This window comes from Molossus molossus, unplaced genomic scaffold (genome assembly GCF_014108415.1).
Source record: "Molossus molossus isolate mMolMol1 unplaced genomic scaffold, mMolMol1.p scaffold_m16_p_18, whole genome shotgun sequence".
Taxonomy (NCBI): Eukaryota; Metazoa; Chordata; class Mammalia; order Chiroptera; family Molossidae; genus Molossus; species Molossus molossus.
The window spans coordinates 26,686,123-26,707,130 of NW_023425353.1; the positions used below are offsets into that span (position 1 = coordinate 26,686,123).

At 47.7% G+C, this 21,008-nt stretch overlaps 2 protein-coding genes across 12 annotated transcripts in view; one reads left to right on the plus strand and one right to left on the minus strand.

Moving 5' to 3' along the window:
- The window catches only part of ATG7 (autophagy related 7), a 274,296-nt gene extending 262,516 nt beyond the window's left edge, over nt 1-11,780 (plus strand). For 5 of the 10 annotated variants that reach the window (XM_036266275.1, XM_036266277.1, XM_036266278.1 and 2 more), the window contains one exon: nt 11,511-11,768. In XM_036266275.1, the coding sequence (XP_036122168.1) occupies nt 11,511-11,543 (33 nt within the window). In that variant the 3' untranslated portion in view covers nt 11,544-11,768. Of the gene's footprint in view, nt 1-11,510 lie in introns of all 10 variants that reach the window. The other 5 variants (XM_036266288.1, XM_036266289.1, XM_036266290.1 and 2 more) reach the window with 3 other exon arrangements.
- A 578-nt stretch (nt 11,781-12,358) lies between these two features.
- Nucleotides 12,359-21,008, minus strand: part of VGLL4 (vestigial like family member 4) — a 157,451-nt gene continuing 148,801 nt past the window's right edge. Inside the window, exons 4-5 of one of the 2 annotated variants that reach the window (XM_036266929.1) lie at nt 15,444-15,564; nt 12,359-15,095 (exon numbers count right to left, since the gene is read on the minus strand). In XM_036266929.1, coding sequence (XP_036122822.1) covers nt 14,821-15,095; nt 15,444-15,564 — 396 coding nt within the window. In that variant the 3' untranslated portion in view covers nt 12,359-14,820. The remainder of the gene's footprint in view (nt 15,096-15,443; nt 15,565-21,008) is intronic. The other variant, XM_036266930.1, reaches the window with a different exon arrangement.

Genomic DNA, 21,008 nt, shown 5'->3' on the forward strand with positions numbered 1-21,008 from the left:
CTCGAAACCTTGGAGCTGGAAGCTGGTGAGCGAGAGTCATGGAGGGGAGCTGGAGAGGTGGGCAGGGCCAGGGCACGGGGACTAGTGTGGATTGCCCTCTCCCTGTGTGTCAGGGAAAGCCTTTGAAGACTGTAAAACCAGGCATGACACTGCGATTGTTTCCTGAGAAAACTAGCCCGATGCTGTGTGGAGTGTGGGTGGGCACAGTACCAGAGGGCTGTGGAGACACGGTGAGCAGCCAGGGCCAGTGATACCTGAGCAGGACAGATCCTGTTCCCTCTGGGGCACGTGGGCCTGCACAGCGCCCTGGAACAGCCCTGCCCTCCTCCTGGGGGTCCCGGGGGTGCCTCCCCCCAGCAGAGAGAATCATGCCTGTGGGGACCCAGCAAGGAGGTGTGGGGAGCAGGAGAGGTCTAGATATTTCCTTTTTTTTTAATTAAAAAATACAAAAATGCCATAACTGTGTTTCAAAAACTGTGGTAATTTGAAATGTTTATATTTAAGAAATGAACACTTTTAACACACATACAAATATAATTGTGCCATTCACAGGATAATTACAGTGTTTATAAAAGAAAAACCTTAGTCCATGACATGCTGCAGGCCGTGTGGTCCAGAAACGGGACACAAGTTTGGAATTGGATGACAAACAGCTCCACTCCAATGTGTCTGTCTCCTTTGCAGGGTGGAAAGTGAAACCTTGAGGCCCTCTGGGGTGTGTGGTCCAGCCACACATTCTCCCTGGCCCTTGTGATGAGCCTCCGATGGTTAGAAAGTCCTCCTGGTCTAAAAGTGTGGCCCAGTCACTGCTGCAAGGAAGGGTTCAGGCCCTGCCCGTGGGGGCCAAGCCCCTGCTGGCCCAGAGAGCATGGCCTGCTGCCGGTCTGACGATCAGCCATCTGAACAGGGTCAGAACACAGAGTGGGGGGACCCAGGAGCTGGTTCAGGACAGAGGCTGGGTCTGGCCTTTTGCCAGCCCTGGGCTTGCCAGGGGCTCCTGTGTGTACCACGGCCCTAGGGCCACTCGTGTGTCAGCATCACAGTGCAGGACCAGGAAGCAGACTTCAGACTGTCCTTCACTGTTTTTTAGAAGGAATTATGTTTAACAAGAAGGAAGTGGGGCATTAAAGTGGAAAAAGCCTCTCTACCCCTTACCAGCTCCTAAGGTCTCCTTGACAGTTACATAATTTCCTCCGAGCTTGAGTGGCCTACTTTATAAAATGGGGGCGGTCACAGCACTGTCCTTGGGCTCCTGAGAGGACTGAGTGCAAGCAGGTGTTTGGCCAAAGAATGTTCCACTGTATGGATGGACTGTATTTTCCATTAACCTGTTGGTGGACATGTGGGTTGTTTCCACTTTTTGACTATTAGGAATTATGCTGTGAACATTCATGTACAAGTCCTTATGTGGGCATACGTTTTCATTTCTCTTGGGTATATACCCAGGAGTAGAACTGCCAGGCCAACTTCTTGATGAACTGGTTTCAAAGTGGCTGCACCATTTTACATTTCCAACAGCAACATAACAGGTTCCAATTTCTCCAGATCATCACCAACACTTGTTATTATCTGTTGGATTAAAACGATCGTAATGGACTTCCGGTCCGGCTGGCGGCATAGGTAAATGCGGTATCGCGTCCTCCCACAACCACATCAAAGTTACAACTAAACTACAGAACAACCACCATTCAAAACCGCCTACAATCAAGCTGAATGGAAGTCCTACAACTACGGAATTAAAGCAGCAGCCACATCCAGACTGGTTGGAGGGGCGGAGGCGGACAGGCTGGTCCCACACCCACATGTGGCGGATAAAAATCAGGAGGCTACCTTGGCAGGGAAGGTCCTCCCTGAGGACTGAGGGGTCCCCGACCCACACCAGGCATCCCGTTCAGGGTTCCAGTGCCAGGAAGAGAAGTCCCCATAACTTCTGGCTGGAAAAACCAGGGGAACTGAGGCTCAGGGAGGCTGAGGCGGCTGGAGCCCCAGGCAGCTCCTTAAAGGGTCCGCACACAGACTTATCAGACTCCCTCCCTCTAAGTTTGGAGGGGAGGCAGCTCGAGGGGCACCAGAGACATACAGGGAAAAACTGATCTGTTTGACACTGGAGCGAGGGCTGGAGAGGGGGCTTTCTCTGGGACAAACATGCTGTCAGAGGCCTTTGTTCCTTTGGTGAGCCCTTCCCTGGAGCGGCAGACAGAAGCCATATCTGGGACTCCAGCAACCTGGCTCACACTGGTAGCCCCGCCCTGCTGACTCCCTGAGACCCCCCCCCCCCCCCCCAACTTTCAGGCCCACCCAAGCTGTTGCTACTTGCTTAACCATAGGATTGGCCGGTCTTGGATCCTGCTTCAGGTTTTCCTAAATTCTTTCAAACGAGCAGCATCGGGTCTCAGCGAGCCCCATACCTCTCATTAAGTAATACACAGAAACAAACACAGGGAGGCAGCCAAAATGAGGAGACAAAGAAACAGGTCCCAAATGAAAGAACAGAACAAAACCCCAAGAAAAGAACTAAGTGAAATGGAGATAAGCAACCTAACAGATGCTGAGTTCAAAATACTGCTTATAAGGATGCTCAATGAACTTTGTGAGAACCTCAGTGAACTTAGTGTGGACCTCAAGAGCATAAAAAGGACCAGTCAGAAATGATGGATGCACAGTCAGAAATGAAGGAGGCACTAACTGAAATAAAGAACAATTTACACAGATTCAATAATAGAGTAGGTAAAGCCAAGAAGCAAACCATGGATTTGGAATATAAGGAAGCAAAAAACACCCAATCAGAACAGCAAAAAGAAAAAAGAACCCAAGAAAATGAGGATAGTGTAAGGAGACTCTGGGACAATTTCAAGCGTGCCAACATTTGCATCTTGGGGGTGCCAGAAAGAGAGAGAGAAAAAGAAAAAATCGAAAACCTATTTGAAACAATAATGGCAGAAAACTTCCCTAACTTGGTAAAGGAAACAGACATACAAATCCAGGAAGCACAGAGAGTCCCAAACAAGATGAACCCCAAGAGGCCCACACCAAGACACATCATCATCAAAATGCAAAAGGTTCAAGATAAAGAGAGAATCTTCAAAGCAGCAAGAGAAAAGCAGTTAGTTACCTACAAGGGAGTTCCCGTAAGACTGTCAGCTAATTTCTCAAAAGAAACTTTGCAGGCCAGAAGGGAGTGGAAAGAAATATTCAGAGTGGTGAAAAGCAAGAACGTACAACCAAGATTACTCTATCCTGCAAAGCTGTCATTTAGAATCGATGGTCATATAAAGAGTTTCCCAGACAAGGAAAAGCTAAAGGAGTTCATCACCACCAAACCATTATTATATAAAATGTTGAAGGGTCTTCTTGAAGAAAAAGATAAAAAATATGAACAAACAAAATGGCAATGAATACATATCTATCGACAATTGAACCTACAAATAACATGAACAAGCAGAACAGAAACATTCTCATAGATGCAGAGAAGGTTTTGTTGGTTGCCAGATGGGAGGGGGGTTGGGAGAATGGGTGAAAAAGGTGAAAGGATTAAGAAGTACAAATTGGTTGCTAGACTGACATATCTCAAAGGGAAGGGGGTTGGGGGGTGGGAAGAAATAAACCAAAAAACTTATATGCATATATGTATGACCAATGGACACAGACAACTATGTGAGAAAAGGCAGGAGGGGGGCAGGAGGGGGGAGGAGGGGGTCAATGGGGGAAAAATGAGGAACATCTATAATACATTCAAGAATAAATATATTTTTTTAAGCAAATAAATAAATAAATAAAACATCGTAATGGGTGCAAAGTGCTATCTCCTTGTGGTTTTGATTTGCATTTTCCCTGATGCCTAATGATGTCCAAGTATCCATGTCTTTGTGCTTCTTAGCCACTTGGGTCTTTCGTGGAGAAATGTCTGTTCAACTCCTTTACCCATAAGTGGGTTATTTGCTTTATTGACTTGTGAATGGTCTAAATTCAAGTCCCTTATCAGATACACGATTTGCAAATATTTTCTCATTCAGAATTGTCTTTTCACTTTAATAGTGTTCTCAAAGCTATCCTTTAAAAACACAGTTTTTAAAATTTTGATGAAGTCTAATTGCTTTGTTGCTGTGCTTTGGGTTATTTTCCTTGATTTAATTTTTAAATACTTAAAACACTTCTTTGATTCTAAAGTTAAAAGGTATGCTCAGAGCAGTCTCATGTCCATTCCCCCTTCTCCCTGTAAGGTAGTCACTTAAATCTGTTTGTTTTACCATTCCTGTGTTTATTTTTATTTTTAGAAGAATTTTAAAATATTCTTATTTTCTTTTCTCACACAACAGGTGGCATGCCATAGATACTCTGCATTTTTCTTTCTTTCACTAAGTAAATCTTGGAAACGGCCTCATATGAGTTCATTGAGTTCTTTCTCACTGTTTTAGGGCCACAGTAGTCCATGGTGTGGATATGCAGTGAATGGTTTCGTTAGCTGGTTCCGACTTGGTTTGTTTCCAGTCTTGTCCTGTAACAAATCATGCAGCAGTGATGTCCTTTTGTCTTTGTGGAGGTATCTTTAGATAGACCCCTGAAAGTGAGCTTGCTGAGCCAGCAGTTAAGACAGAAGTAATTCTGTTGGGATAGCCAACTTTTCCTTTGTAGGAGTTAGACTGCTTATGTCCCACCAGCATCGCTGTAGGGGAGTGCTCTCTTCCCACAGGTTCACAGATATATTGTCAAACGTTAGGATTTTTGCCAGTTAGATAGGTAAGAAAATGTTCTCTCTGCGTAGCTTTTTTAAAAATTAATTTTATTAAGGTATAATTTATATACAATAAAATGCACCTATTTAAAATGTATAGTTTAGTGAGTCGTGACAAATGATCTACTTCCTGTCACCATAGGTTAGTTTTGCCCCTGCTAGAATCCCATATAGTACATGGACGTATCTAAGATGTTGTCTTTTGTGGTGGGCTTCTTTGACTCAGCATAAGGATACTGAGATGAGTACATGTTGCTGTGTACATTAGTGATTTATTCCTTTGATGGTGAGTAGTATTCACTGTATGGATATCTTAAATTTTTCCTGCCTGTTGATGGACATTCGGGTTGATTCTAGTTTGTGTCTATTATGAAGCTGCTATGAACATTGTTGCACAAGTCGTCTCGTGGACACGTGTTTTCCTTTCTTTGGGATAAATAGTGGAATGGCTGGGTCATTTGGTAAGAGTGTGTTTAACTTAGTCATCAGACCTTTGTCCCAAGTGGTTATGAAAGTTGACATTCCCACTAGCAGCAGTGTGTGAGTTCCCAGCGTTTTTCACTTTGACCTTTCGAGAAGGTGGGGTGTGCTGTCTCTATGGTCTAGATTTGCATTTCCCTGAAGACAAAGGATGCTGAACATCTTTTTAGGTTCTTATTGGCCGGTGTAGTTTCTCTTCTGTGAAGTGTCTGTTCAGATCTTTTGCCCACTTTTAAAAAAATCAGCTTGTCTGTCTCTTTTATTGAACTGTAAGAGTTGTTTTTATATATTTTGGATACAAGTTCTTTTCATATGCAGTATGGGTATTTTATACTAGTCTGTGGTTTGATTTTTTATTTTCATAGTGATGTCTTTCAGAGACCAGATGTTTTGATTTTTGTGACGTCCCAATTTTTCTGGTTAGTACTTTTAGTGTCTTAAGAAATTTTAACATTTCTCTTATTAAGTTTGATCATCTTGTCTTAAGTTTAAGGGCCATTTCCCCATCTTTTTCTGTGAACTGCCGATGTCTTTGGCCTGCTTTTTCTTTTTATTTATTTTTATTTTTCCTCTATTGATTTTAGAGAGAGAGGAAGGGAGAGGGAGAGATAGAAACATTGATGAGAGAGAACATCGATTGGCCGCCTCCTGCATGTCCCCCACTGGGTATTTGGCCCACAACCTGGGCATGTGTCCTGACTGGGAATCGAACCGGCAACCTCTTGGTGCACGGGTCGACTCTTGACCGCTGAGCCACACCGGCCGGACTTTGGCCTGCTTTTTAAAAATCAGTTTATTTGTCATTCTCTTCTTGATTATTAGAAGCTATTTGTATGTGGGGGGAGATTAGCCTTTTATATGTTACTACGTTTTCTCCCAGTGAGTTTGTATTTTCAGCTTCGCTTATAGTGTTTTCTCCATGCAAAATTGCATACGTTTTTACATAGTCCAGTGTATCTGCTTTTCTTTTTTTAAAGAAATATGTACTTTTTAAAAATTTTATTTTTTATAATTAATTTATTTTTGTTACAGATGTTACTCCTTTTTTCCCCCGCTGATTCCTCCCTCCCTGCCCTGTCCCCAGCTTTGTTGTCCATGTCCATTGTTCATGCACACATGCATATAAGTTCTGTGGTTTATCTCTCCCCACCACCCCCTTTTCTGGGGATTGCCAATCTGTACCCCACTTCCACATCTCTGGGACTATCCCATTCCTCAGACTGTTATGTTCATTATATTCCACAGATAAATGAGATCATATACTTGTCTTTCTCTGTTTGGCTTGTTTCGCTTAGGATAATACTTTCCAGGACCCTCCATGTCCGTCTCAAAGAATAAGAGATCTTTCTTTCTTACAGCTGCATAGTACTCCATTGTGTATATGTACCACAGCTTTTTTATCCATTCATCTACTAATGGACATTTGGGCTGTTTCCAGATCTTAGCTATTATAAATAGTGCTGTTACAAACATGGGGGTATATATATTCTTTCTGGTTGGTGAAATATGTACTTTTAAAAAAATGTTTTTATTGATTTTTTAGAGCAGTGGTTCTCAACCTTCCTAATGCCACGACCTTTTAATACAGCTCCTCATGTAGTGGTGACCCCCAACCATAAAATTACTTTCGTTGCTACTTCATAACTGTAACTTTGCTACTGTTATGTCTTAGGTGACCCCTGTGAAAGGGTCGTTCGACCCCCAAAGGGGTTGCGACCCACAGGTCGAGAACCGCTGTTTGAGAGAGAGAGGGAGAGAGAGAAAAACACCAATGTGAGAAACATCGATTAGCTGCCCCTGCATGCCCCTCACTGGGAACCGAGCCTGCAACTCTAGGCATGCACCCTGACTAGGAATCGAACTGGGACCTCTCAGTCCATGGCATGATGCTCAATCCACTGAGCCACACCAGCCAGGCCAGTGTATGTTTTTATTGCTTATAGATTTTAGGTTATAGGCTTCCCACTCCCAGGTTATAAAGGAATTTACCTGTTTCCATCTAGTATGTGTTTCACTTTCTTACATTTAGATCAATGTTCCATTTGGAGTCTATTCTGATGTTCAGTGTAAGGTATGGATGGAATCAATGTTATTATTTTGCAGATGACCTTCTACTTGTCCTCATATCATCTATTTAAAAATCAATTTTTCCCCTAATGATTTGAGGTCACATTCCCCAGACCTTTATCATTAAAATATTAAATTTCCATTTGTGCATGGACATTCTATTCTGTTCTTTCTGGACTCATTTTGTTCCATTGGCCCAAAGTCTAAGCTCCTGCTGACATACCCTCTTAATTATAGACTTGATGACATATTTAAACATATAATAGGGGAACCTCCTCATTGCTCTTCTTTCAAAAGTTTTCCTAGATAACTCTTGCATATTTTTTCCACATAAACTTTAGAACCAGCTTGTTTAGCTCTAGAAAAGATACTTGTTGGTTTATTAAAATTGAGCTTGTGTTACATTTGTATATTAACTTGGGAAAAGTTGACATCTTGATTGATGTTGAATCTTCCTCTGCATGAAAAAGGTACTTGTTTGTTCACTTTTCATGACTCTTGTGAGGCTGTTGCAAGACTGTTTTTTGAAGAGGTTTGTTTTTTTCATATAGATGTTACACATTTCACATTAAGTCTATTCCCTAGTAGTTTATCTTTTTCATTGCTCTTATAATGAATGGCTTCTTCTCTTTCATTATGTTTTCTGACTGGATGTTGTTTCTCTAATTTGTTGTTAAGTTTTTATCTATCTCATTGGATGCTCTTTATTGTCTGTATTCATCTTAATATTTATTTTCTTGGGTTTTCTAGGTATACTTGCCTATCATTTGCAAAAAGAAATTATCTCTTCCTTAGGGTAGGAACGTTTTTAAAGCTTTGCATTCCATATTCCCATATCTTTTAAAACATTTATTATCAATTTATACTCCTCCTGGAAGTGTTTTTGCCATACCTTCTCAGCCTGGAATAGTAACATTTAAAAAAAAAAAAAATTGCCAATTGCATTCAAACTTCATTCATTTAGAGGATGCACCAGGTGCTATGTGGACCCAGTAAGGAGCAGACAGGTCACAGTCCCCTTTAGGAACCCAGAGTCTAGGAGGAGAGGCGGCTTGAAGTTCCTTATTTCCCTTCAAATTTATTGAGAAATAACTGATGAATAAATATTGTATATATTTAGATTGTACAATGTGGACATATATGTGTACATTGTGAAATGATCACCACAATCAAGTTAATACATCCCTCATCTCACAGTTACTTTTAAGTAGGTTGTTTTTATTTAAGCATAGTTGGTATACAATATTATTTATATTAGTTTCAAGTGTATAATATAGTAATTTGATATTTCTGTATGTGATCACCTGTCCCCATACAAACATCACAGTACTACTAACTATAATCCCCTTCACCTTTGTCACCCATCCTCTCTGACACCCTTTCCTTTGGTCTGTTTCTGTGAGTCTATTTGTTTTATGTTTTCTTAGATTCCACATGTAAGTGAAACCATATTGTATTTTTCCTTCTCTGATTTATTTCACTTAGTATAATACTCTCTAAGTCCTCCATGTTGTTGCAAATGGTAAGACTTTGTTCCTTTTTTATTGCTTTGTAATATTCCATTATACACACACACACGTATGTTAAGTAAATAAATAATCTCACATCTTTATCCATTCATCTAGTGATGGACACTTAGGTTCCTTCCACATCTTGGCTATTGTAAATAATGCTGCAATAAACATAGGGATACATGTCTTTTTTATTTCATGTTTCATTTTCTTTGGATAAATACCTACAAGTGGAATTGCTGGGTCATATGATAGATCTATTTTTAGGTTTTTGAGGACTCTCCAAACTGTTTGCCATAGTAGCTGCACCAATTTTCAGTCCCACCAACAGTGCACAGGGGCTCCCTTTTTCTCCACATCCATGCCAATATATTATTTGTTCACGTTTTGGTAATAGCCATTCTGACAGGTGTGAATTGGTATCTCATTGTGGTTTTGAGTGCATTTCCCTGATTAGTGAGGTTGAGCATCTTTTCATGTCTCTTAGCCATCTATATGTCGTCTTTGAAGAAATGTGTCCTCTGCCCATTTTTTTTAAATCAGATTATTTTATTTTGGTATTGAGTTGTGTGAGTTTCTTATATATTTTGGACATTAACCTCTCATCAGTTATATCACTGGGGAATATATTTTCCCATTCAGTAGGTTGTCTACCTAGTTACTTCGGGGTGTGTGTTGTGGGAACACTTAAGGTCTAGTCTCTTAGTAAACTTGAAGTATATAGTAGTGTTAACTATAGTCCCCATGCTGTACATTAGATCCCCACAACTTATCCCACTTGTAACTGAAAATGTGTGCCCTTTAACCAACATCTCCCTACTTCTCCCAGCCCCTGGCAACCCCACCCACCTACTCTCTGGTTCTGAGTTTGGCTTTTTTAGATCCCACATGTAAGTGAGATCATAGAGTATTTGTCCAAGCTGAGATCCCAAAAAATGAATGGCAGCTCCTGCTTGCCCATACAGCCCTGCCCTGGGCCCCCAGTCCTGTGAACAACCTCATCTCCCCATTTGCAGAGGGCACTGCTCATTGAACTGGCATGGACTCTGCCCAGCCCTGGCCTCGCAGGAGGTTGTAGAGGGTCAAGGCCCCTGCCTCCAGGCAGCCCTTTTTGTTCACATAATCGTTTCCCACACACCTGTGCGCTCAGGCCTGCACCTTACTTGCCGTGTCTCAGGCAAGCTGCCTCACCTCTCGGAGCGTGTTCCTATCTGTGCCTCAGGGGCTGCTGTGAGAGTGAAGGGACTACCGCACCAGGTCTGCACGGCTTGTGGCCCTGAGAGGCTCCACAAATGTGTTCATTGCATGACAGAGTGAAAGAATGAATTCCACCGGCACACCCTCTGGTGGCTCGTTTGCCTGCTCAGATGGTCAGGTCCAGGGGCTCCTAAGTGCACCCTTCATTCCAAAAGCAGCTACCCGCCCCCTACCACTGAATCCCTCCCCAGGAGGCATGCCCAAGTCTTCAAGCCACACTGAGGATGAGTGGAGTGGGGAGCTGGGCCAGGAAAGGGCCTGCCTGGCCACACTCAGGCTGCCGGGCCCCAGATCCAGCTCCTGCACATCCCGACCCTGCACCTCATCCCAGAGGCCTTGGACAGTGAGATGTATGTAAAAACGGGGGCTGAGAGCACACCCAGCAGCCCTCGGCCTGGGGTGCTGGGTCCTCCAGAGAGAGGAAATTTCCTTCTCTATTTATTTTCCACATCCTTGACTTTGAAAGCCAAGCTGGTGTTGATATTTACCTTGGCTGGGCCTCCCTGTCTCCCTGCGCCAGCCTCATGTAAACACGATGTTCCTTCTCTCGGCTCAGCTAGCACTGAGGTGGCCTTTTGCAACCAGTTCTAGGAATTCTGAAAGTCTAAAGGCATAAGTTCAGGGACCAGCCCCCTAAGGAGCCCAGGGGCCTCTGCGCTGGCCAGAGAGAGCCTGTCTATGGGGCCAGTGGGCCAGGCCTCCCCCAGCTCTTTGTCATTGCTGAGGGACTCCTATTTTCCCCATAGTCACATCTCTCCCCACTCAGGGTCAGACTCATTAAGTCCCAGGCTCCTCAAAGACACACACTGAGGGCAGGTAAGTAGGATCTGGCTGACTCCAATGTCCTACCCCAGGCGCCCACTGGGGCTCGTGGAAAGAAGGCTGACTCCTGAGGGGCAGCCAGCTCTTACAGCTCTGTAGTGTTTGTCTGGGCATGTGGTGGTTAGTCCAGTTGGCACCTGGACCACAGCTCACATGGATGATGGACAGACCACCAGGTGGGAGCCCACGGAGGTGGAAGTGTGTGCACAGGCTGTCTGGGCCCCGTTCAGCAAGTGCGAGCTTACCTTCCAGAGTGGGTGGACAGTGAGGAGGCCATTAAAGAGACGAGATGATCTGGGCCCATGGTCGGGGCCACAGAAACGAGAGTGTGCCGGGACCGGCTGGGGCAGGGACGGTAGCTCTGCTCTCTCGGCACTCGAGAGCTGAAGCAGCATTCGCACTCTGGGGCCAAATCCCAGCTCTGGCCCCTGGCCGGGCCACTGTTGGCTCACTTACCAGACATCTCCTGGGCAAGTGACTTGGTTTCATTACACAGGCAATGGAGGTGCCAAACTCTTATTGACAAGGGAACTGAGGCACACAGTGTGTCACCTTCAGATGGGAGACATTGTTCCTTTTGCTTATTGACACAATTGCTCAGCTCTGAGCACTCTGCTGAATGTTTCCCCTTCTCCGTGCAGATCTGGGACATGAGTGACGACGAGACCATCTGACAGCCCACCCTCGCATGGCTAACTTCTCCCTGGCTGCCTGCTGGGGAGCTCTCTGTGGCCGGAGTAGGACTGCCACCCTAAGACCGGTGACTCTGGGCTCTGCGTCCCTCCAACCTGTTTCATTCCGTCCTCTCCTACCTTGAGGACTGGGGCCTCCCGTTGCTGCCCATGAGCTTCTGGTGTTCTTCATTTCTAATTCATGATCCTACCAGTTCTGAGCTAAATAATAACCTTGACTTTGGCATTGCCATCAACCTGGGACTTGGTTCCCTCGAGTTCTTTTTTCTTGTCAGTGTTTGATAGATTCCCCAGGATCCTTTCCGTCTTGGCCCCCTTGGGGTGGCAATGAGGACAGGGAGAAGTTGGCCTAACAGAGACCATTGTGGGGGCTCCTCTCCCCACCCAGGGATCCTTATGGTGCCCTGGAAACCCTGACTCCAATGTGGGGTGTCTGCCTCAGTCTGTGGCCAGAGGGTGGTGAGAGCTGATGGGTTCTGCTGCGTGTCATTCGGGCTCTGCCCGATGTTCTTTTATCCTGCGTCTGCACACCTGTGACACCCAGAGGTGGGTGTGGAAACCCGGGAAAGGCACGGTGCCCTCCCCGTCTCATATCCTGGTGGTGTCAGTCACAATGGAGGCTGAAGCTGCCTCATACACAGTAGGTTAGGTTTTAAATGATTCTGAGAGTTACAGTCCCAGTGTTCCAGCCTAGGTGGGGCACCTCTGCCAACAGGTGCAGGGCTGCTAAGCACCCCCCACCCCCAGGCCTCACTCCAGGGTTCACACGTACAGTCCGTGGTTTAAGAGCACTTTATTATTGTTCTTAAGGCTACTTTTAAGTACAAAAAAAAGATGGCCCGCCAAACCTTTTTTTTCTTCTTCTTCCAGGAAAAACAGGCCACAGAGAATGGTATATTACAGATTTACAAACATGGAGAGAACTGTCAGACGCACTGCAGATGGCGTGGCTCTGTGAAGACCTCGCTGTGCCCCTCCTGAGGCCAGGGCGTGTGTCCTTTCCCAGTGAAATGTTTGGTTGCCTGCCTGCCTGCCCATCCCAGATAGGTCAGTGCACCAGGGACCGGCCGTCAGCACCGCCGCCCCCCCAAAGCCGTGGCCTCGTTCACTGGCAGGGCCGCCGAGGAGCCGGCCTTCACAGAGCCCGCCGGCCGGCAGCGGGTGTCCTCCTGTGGCCGCTCAGTGGCCTGTAGCATAACAAACTAGTGGCTGTTAAGGCAGATGCAGTGTTCTCATAGATAACTGTGTTCCTGCACTTTTACAGACAAGTCTATGACAAAAAGATCAACTTTTTTATCCAAACAAAAAAATATGAATGATTATAATAGGAAAGGGAAAAATTAAATAGCTACATATCATTAACAAATTAATTGTTCTTCAAAAAATACCTACAAATTTCTCTGTACATTCTTTACGCACAGCGTAATGATGGTCTTAAAGTTACCTATATAAAAAAAGTGTTCTCAACAATTTTTCCTACAGAAAATACAGGGGCCTGAATGCGAAAGCCTGGAAGCCCAGTTAAGTGGGAGTGAAATGTGTGCAGGGGCGAGAGGAGAGGGCTTTACTTTCACCTTTTCAAAGACCTGCAGCCACCCTGTGACCACAGCAAGAGCCAATCCTCCGACCTTTCACCCGGTGCCAATTGTCAGAACGAACCAGCTCACCTGTATTTTTCTCTTACGGAAAACCAGCCTCGAGGGCTCCCGTGAGTCCACAATGCCTTGCAGGTGAGGTGGTCACACCAGCGTCACCTGGCTAGGTGACATCATTCTTAAACCCTCTGGTGAGGCTGGAATGTAGCCCGGTGGAGGGGCAGGGTAGACACGTGCATTCACCCAAACGAGGAGCAGCTGCTGAACATCCACAGCTGTGTCTGCCATGCTTTCTTCTTCACTAATTTCTAGTTAGTAGCTATGACTATAGCAAACGATAATAAATGCAGTGATAACTGTATAAAGTCAGAGGAATGTATACTGCCTTGGCCCCAGCATAGAGGAAGCACACAAAATAGCATATCACAGATTGTCAGTAATCTGCTGTTTAGCCAAGAGAGTTAAAGGGAGCCGTTTCTGCATGGAAGGAAGCTGGAAGACACAAATCCCAACTCCCCTGGGAGCTTGTAATAAGCAGACAGAGATGCAAAAAATAAATGATGCTGTCAGCCTGCAGCAAAAACCCCAGCATCCTACACCACACGGCTGACCGCCGCCTCGACTGCCCGTCCCAGGGCCTGCCGGGGGCCGCCTGGCCCCCGCTACTTAGGAGTAACGTGAATATCAAATACAAATCTTAGAGTACAACTGTACCAGCAGTAAGTATATCTAGGACTGTAACTGACAAAAATAAACTAATTCTGAACAGAAGCTAGTAAGTAGTAAGGTTTGTGTTTACTGTCTATACAATTAATAGAAACCAGCTATTTTTTCTCCCTTAAAACATGCATCACGTTTAAAGCACTACGGAACCTCCAACCTCAGCTCTAGTCTAACAAACTGCAGTGTTTAGAAAAAGTAAAATGCCCGTGATTGGTGGAGTCTGCAGTCCAGTTGCAAGCACCTGAAATCTAGAGAGAAAGACCTATAACCGGTATGAGACTTCCCCTTCCAAAGCTGTTTTGTCTAAATTTAAAAAACAACAACAAAAATACACAAATGGTCAGAAATGTCATCCCTAAACCCTTTGTTTTTCAGCAGTTTGCCCTCAGAGTACTAGCATCTCACAAAGTTGTCAAGCAGGCAACTCTAGTCCTCCTCCAATAGTGCAAATCAGACACACAGTCCTCTGTTCTCTTCAAGTAGACGCACACACACAAGCACACACATGCGAGCTGGACCGAACAAGTCACGGAAGCTAAGCCGCACACACCCCATTCTCGAGAAGCAAATGGAAAAGCACAAAGCGTTTGGGTCACCGATGTCATGGCTTGTGACGGAGAAAGTGCGCGCCATGGAGTCCTGGCCCTGTCTGGGCAGCAGACCTGCATCAGAGGTTTCTTTGGTAACTGAGGCAGGAAGTTAGGATGCTACACGAGACAGATGTTCTACACACCGTTCCTGCTATCACGTTTGAGGGCCCTGGCGTACAAATACCAAGCAAGCACAAAAACAGAACAAAAATCCCAACGACATGGTTTTTGTGAATAAACCATCCCTTCCCCCCACCCCCATAATTTTTTTTTCCTGTTTTTTAAGCACTGACTGTTCAAAGCTCAGGCAAACCATGCAGATTGACGTCTTGCTTGAGGACGGTGCTCCCTTCAGGAGACCACAGAGGGGGAGTGACTGTGGCTGACCATGTGGGCAGATGGGCTGGAGGGCTGGCCCCTGCGTGAGGCCGACTCGGGGCTGCTGGACGCGCCGTCCTTGGCCGCCTTGATCTGAAGCCACGTGTCTCCCAGGGCTTTGGCAAAGTGGTCATCCACGGAGCCCGTGATGGACACCGAGTTGGGTGCCGGCTCAGGCTCCTTGTAGTTCTTGCCCAAGCTCCTGCGGAAATGCTCCTCCACCACAGGGTCACAGGTGGTAGTGGCAGCTGTGGAGGAGCAGGACAGCGGTCAGGGCTGGGATCTGGGGACAGAGGGCACATGTCTCCGAACCTGTAACCTGGTGTCATGCCTGTTGCCCTGGGCTAGCCCAGAGTTCAGTGAGATCCTGAAGGTCAGGCCCAATGTGTGTCTCCCTCCTTCCCACCCAAGGCACAATGCTAGGAGCATGTGTGTTCCAAAAATCCCACTTTTTCATTCTCAATCAGAAATAAGCTCCAGGACAGCTAGAGGTTCCGTCCACAGCATGAGATTGGAAAGAAGCAATCTCCACTCAAAGTCATGTTGACTGAGGAAGGCAGAGCCCCCCTGGCCACCCCTGTCCCAAGGACACTTACAGCTCGGGGCCCTCCGGTAGCTGGGCGGTCCGGCCACGCAGCCACTGTGCGCGATGGGGCAGTGGGACAGGTTGCAGTTGCGGGCACTGGCAGAGGCGCAGGTGATCACTGAAGGCCGGTTCTAGAGAGAGGAAGGGGTCTGGCATCAGCTTGGGCACACAGGAGCAGTTCTGCTTCCCCCGCCAGAGACCCTGGTCCTTAGACACCTGCCAAGCTGAGACAGGGTGCACCCTTCTTACACCACAACCACCCACCACCTCAGCGCGCAAATCCAAGTCCAGCCCGTCTGCAGCCTCCTACTTCAAAAGTGGAGTCCGTGCTAAAGGACAGTGGCAGATTCAGAGGGCAGAAGCCTCCACTGCTCCTATGGGCGAGTCCCCCCCCCCCCGAGGTCCCTGGAGCAGCAGGCCTGCCTGCTCAGTATGTGCCACTGTACCCCAGAGGTTCTCTGGATGATCCCTGCACCCTTCACACGTTCGTTTTCTGCTTAGGCCAAAGCCAGCTCCAGTTGGGTTTTATTATGGCCACACAAATGATGGAAACAGAAATACAGAAAATACATCTGTGTATATGAATTACACGCATACCACCCCTTGCCCAATCTGTTGTGCCAATGCCTGCCTTCCCCATACCAGCCAGACTGTTTGCCTAGCAAACTCCACTCGTCCTTTAAACTCTGTTGGAATACCATCTCTACGAAGCCTTTTATGACCCCCTGCGACCTGATTCATCAAGTAAAGCAGCCCTTCCAGGTGTACCCACAAGACACCAGCAGCTGCCTTCTCCTCCAGACCACGCATACTTCAGAGCAGGGACCAGAGCAACTTTCTGGATCCCCAGAACTTGGGCAGAAAATATCTGAACCAAACTGAGCTTCCTCAGGTTCCAGCCAGGAAAGTATTCCCTGCTAGGCCCAAGGACAAGACAGGAGGATGTGAGCTGAGTTCCAAGACAACGAGTGAGGGACTGCTTGAAGGGTCACCCAAAGGGCCTATCAAGACAGTAGTGTCAACTGAGGGCAATCGGGCTTATCCACCCATACCCTGTCCAAGAGGCGATCAGTAGCCAGTACATTTGGCCCTCGTGTATCGCGGTTAATCTGTTCCAGACTCTACCGCGATAAAGAATTTCCGCGAAGTAGGATTCTTTATTTCTATACAGTTACCCCTCGCATAGAGTGAAGCTGCGAAAGTCGAAGCGTGGAGTGGCGAGGGACGACTACACTGACACACACAAGGCTTCGCTTCGACCTTCCCCTGGCGGGAGATGAGCAAGGCCGAGAAGGTGGCACACGCGCAGGTAATGGCTGCAGAACCGGATTCCGCGGCAGGGGTCGGCCAGGAACAAAGGGATTTAGAAATCTCATGCTTTTCCTTGGACCCCTTTTCTGTGCCTAGCTGTCCACAGTCCCCACCCCCACCTCTTCACCTCAGCCACCCTCCCTTCTCCGATATACAAAAGCCTGAATCTTGAGCTCTCTTAAGATGGCTTTGAGAATTAGTTCTTCCATCTTCTTGAGTGAGGCCTTCTCGATCAATAGACATTCCTTGCTAAAAAAAAAAAAAAAAGACAAAAACATGTTCTGGGATAAAGATCTATTAGAAACTGGGATTAAACAGAAGGGCCTGGGGCTTGTGTCTAACAAGTAATCAACACATCCAGGATGGGAAGATGTGCTTGGCTTAGCAGGGAGGGAACCACCAGACACAGGTGGCAAACATGGCAGAGGTGAGTACCACTCACCAGGCAGGACCTCAGGCAATGGCTTCCAGCAGGTTTAGCTCCCATCTGTTTGCATGTGAAACAAGAAGACTAGTATCTGACGAGACCCATCTCCTGGGATGAAGGGTGTGGAAGCCTGGTCCCTGGTCACGTGTAGGAGCCCTGCTCATCAGGTGCTACTCAGACTGAATCTGGGGGACAGCCTGCAGCTTAGAGCCCACCTCCTGAGGATGTATTTAATCCCTGAGCCCATGATCGCTTCCCCTCCTCTCCATCTAGAGGTAGGGCTAAGGCAACCATGTTTATAAGTGACCTTACCCCTTGGCCAGGTTGGAAATCTGACCCAGGCTAGGGCCCAACTATTAAGCCTGACACATAAGTTTCAAGTTGATCTCAGGAGCTGTGGGACAGCCACGCTGGGCAAGGAGAGTCCTGTGTCCTCCCCTGCTCTCCCAGGCAAGGGCGAGCCCTTCCTTCCTCACCCCGGCCGTACCCATGACCCTCCCAATAAAACTCCCTTCCTTTTGTGCTTAAAGCAGCTCAGACTGGTTTCTGTTCCTTACAACCAGAGTCCTGACCAACACAAAAGTCAGAAAGTAGGGATGTATTTGGGGAAAGGGTCTTGGAAGATGAAGAAATGCAGAGTGTCACAAAGTGGATTTAGGGAAGCTTAGACTGAAGAATAAAGTCGACACCCAGCCTGTATGTTGGTGCTGTCCAAAGGCGGGAAAGGCCACTCCAGGGGAGAGTGTGCCTCCTCTTAGCAAAGGGCCCAGAAGGGCGGAACGACCCATCAATGTGGGGACGCTATGAAGAGATTACAACTGCACCCCTGGTATTAGATCCTCTCTGGGATGCCTCCTGACCTGACATACACTAATGTGCAAATGGTCACTGCATCCTCTCCCCCAAATCTAGGCCTGCAGCCAGCCGGCTCAGCTCTCCTGGGACACACAAACCACCTTCCTCTTCCGAGCTTTGGTTTCAGCATCTCATGGAATCTGGCTGAGTGCAAGCTGGTCTTTGGTACCATGCACCCACCTGGAACAGGCCTCACCCTCCCAGATGGCCCAACACCCCTCCCCCAACACCATAATTTCCCAGATGGAGGGAAAGGAAGACAGAAACAGGCAAACTGCTGGAGGTTACACAGCAAATTAGCAGCAGGGCCAGGGTGAGAATTTGTCACTTAGCAACATTCATCCATTACCCCACCGGCTCTGGCTACCCCTAGGGAAAGAGCATCCCTATGAGAACAGTCGGATGTCCCTGTCCCTTGGGTCATCTTATCCTGTCTCCTTGTTTGCTGCTGCCCTTGAGGCCACCCTCTTGGTATTTTTTGTACCTTCCTTTAGAATACTTCATATCCTCAGAGCTGCCATTACCAAAACACAAAGTGGGGTGACACTCTCTGCAGCCTCCCCAGACATGCCTCCCTAGAAACTTTCCAGTCCCAGTTCCCAGAGTTCTGAGTCACATTTTCCAACACACGAAGGCAGGCTCCCCTGCCTGCCTGCCACACGAAGCTCTGCCGCTGCCCAGCCCTCCCCACCGCGTGTCCCTTGCTCAGAGCTGCAGCCACACACTTCCCACAAATGCAGTGGGACTCCGGGAATCGGGAGATGCCCCGAGCGGCTGCAGAACAGGCGCTGTGCCGCTTATCTGGGTCCTGGGCACAGACTCAGTGAGTGTCCGAGCGGACTGCCCAGGCCATGCCGCTGACCCAGGAAGGAGTGAGGAACGGTTCCTATGTGAATAAAACACATGTTGACCAGCAGTAAAGGTGAAAGGGCAGGCTGATAACCTCTTTACCACTAACCTGAACCTAATGAGAACTTAGGTCAGTGGCCGTCATATTGGGGAAGCCAGTGCCACCGTGCCCATCCCAGGAAAGCTGCCGGTTCATTCGATGGCCACTGGCCAGGAATCCCATTAGAACACAGGTGGGGCCCTGGCCGGTTTGGCTCAGCGGTTAGAGCGTCGGCCTGCGGTCCTGAGAGACCCGGGTTCGGTTCCCGCTAAGGGCATGTACCTCGGTTGCAGTTTGTCCCCGGCCCTGGTTGGTCGTGCGGGTGGCAGCCACTCGATGTGTCCCTTTCACGTCGATGTTTCTCTCTCTCTCTCTCTCTCTCTCTGTTCCTCTCTCTCCCTCCCACTCTACCTGAACAAAAAGTGGAAAAATGTCCTCGGGTGAGGATAAAAAAAAAAAAAGAACACAGGTGGGAATTCAAAGTTCTCACTTCCAGAAAACCCGCTCACCAGCCCCACAACACATCCGATGGGCGGGGCCCTCTGCTGGAGCGGGCACCTAGGCACATTTTAGGACAGGGTGGGAGAGACCACGGTGAAGACAGCAGCCAGGTCGCTCTGTCCAGGACTGCGCTTGTCACAAAGCACCTGTGACTAAAAACCAACCAGAAGATCCACAAAAGCCGTCCCAGAGGCTAAAGGGCAGGCAGGGTCTACCACAGGCAGGCCCTGGAGCTTCCTGCCTCGGCCTCCTCGGCTGAGACAAAACTTCCCAGGGGACTCCCACCTCCTCCCCGAGGAGCTCCCCGACGCGGTGGCAGCAACCAGGGAGCTGATTTCCCTGGATCTCGGAAATAAATGCCTTTTATGCTCAGATCACTTCCACTGTGGCCCATCACCCTAGGGTGCCACCCTCTCCTCACACATTTCCCTGACGACTGGGAGCTCCTGGGCCGAGCGTGTCCTGCACACACCTCTGTATCTCCGGAGTTTTGTGGGGTGCCCGGGGCATGGTCAGTCCTAGTCATGGTCAACAAACGAAGGGCAGTGACAACTTGGCCCCCTGTTCTTATCAGAGTACGTGGCTACATTAATAGTTAAACACCATAGTTAAGTTACTTGACTACCTACATCCTTCGGACTAAAACTGTGAACACGTCTTGCTTCACTGGCTCCCAGCACATTCCCTGGCTACGTGAATGAATGAAGCACACGGGACCATGCTGTCGGACGCCAAGGCTGGAAGCACAACTGCTCGTCAGCCTTACTGGGAATCAGACACCAGCACAGCCTCTCCCAACGCCCAGGCCTGCCCACCGCACTCATCACTGACCAGACCAGACACGTGCCAGGCACACAGGTTGGGCCGGGGCGCAGCTGGACAGGTGGAGCGGCTGTCAGAGCCCGGCCTGGGGCAGCGAGACGAGGCTGTGGTGTGCCGTGGGGACGCCGGCCCAGCCTCCTGCTGCACACAGCACATCCTCTGCTCACTGTCAGTCAGTCTTCAGCAAACACTGACCGAGGACCAGAGGCTCAGAGAGAAGGGCCATGGGTTCGTGCAGACTCCAAACCCCAATGTTAGTGCCCCTTTTATTACAGATTTCCGCGGGAACCTCATTTCATTTATAAAAGATTATTCTCCTACCAAGCAAACTGTATTTATTAAATAACTTAATTTTCTTATTTTCCTTGAATAAAAAACATCCCTAGCCCAGCCGGTGTGGCTCAGTGGTCAAGCGTCGACCCATGCACCGAGAGGTCACCGGTTCGATTCCCCGTCAGGGCACAGGCCCAGGTTGTGGGCCAAGTCCCTGGTGGGGGCATGCAGGAGGCGGCAGTCGATGTTCTCTCTCACTGATGTTTCTATCTCCCTTTCTCTCTAAAATCAATAAAGAAAAAAAAAAATCCCTATCTGCCAATCAGGTTTCTGACCAGCACGAGCTAATAACTATTGTGACCACTGACTTCATAGGATTCCAGCCCAAAGCAAAGCAACCTGACATTTCACTTCACCCGTGTGACCTTACAATGGGTAAATGTATAATTGCCATCAGGGTCGTTACACTGATCCTAACAGAAACAGACCACCAAGGA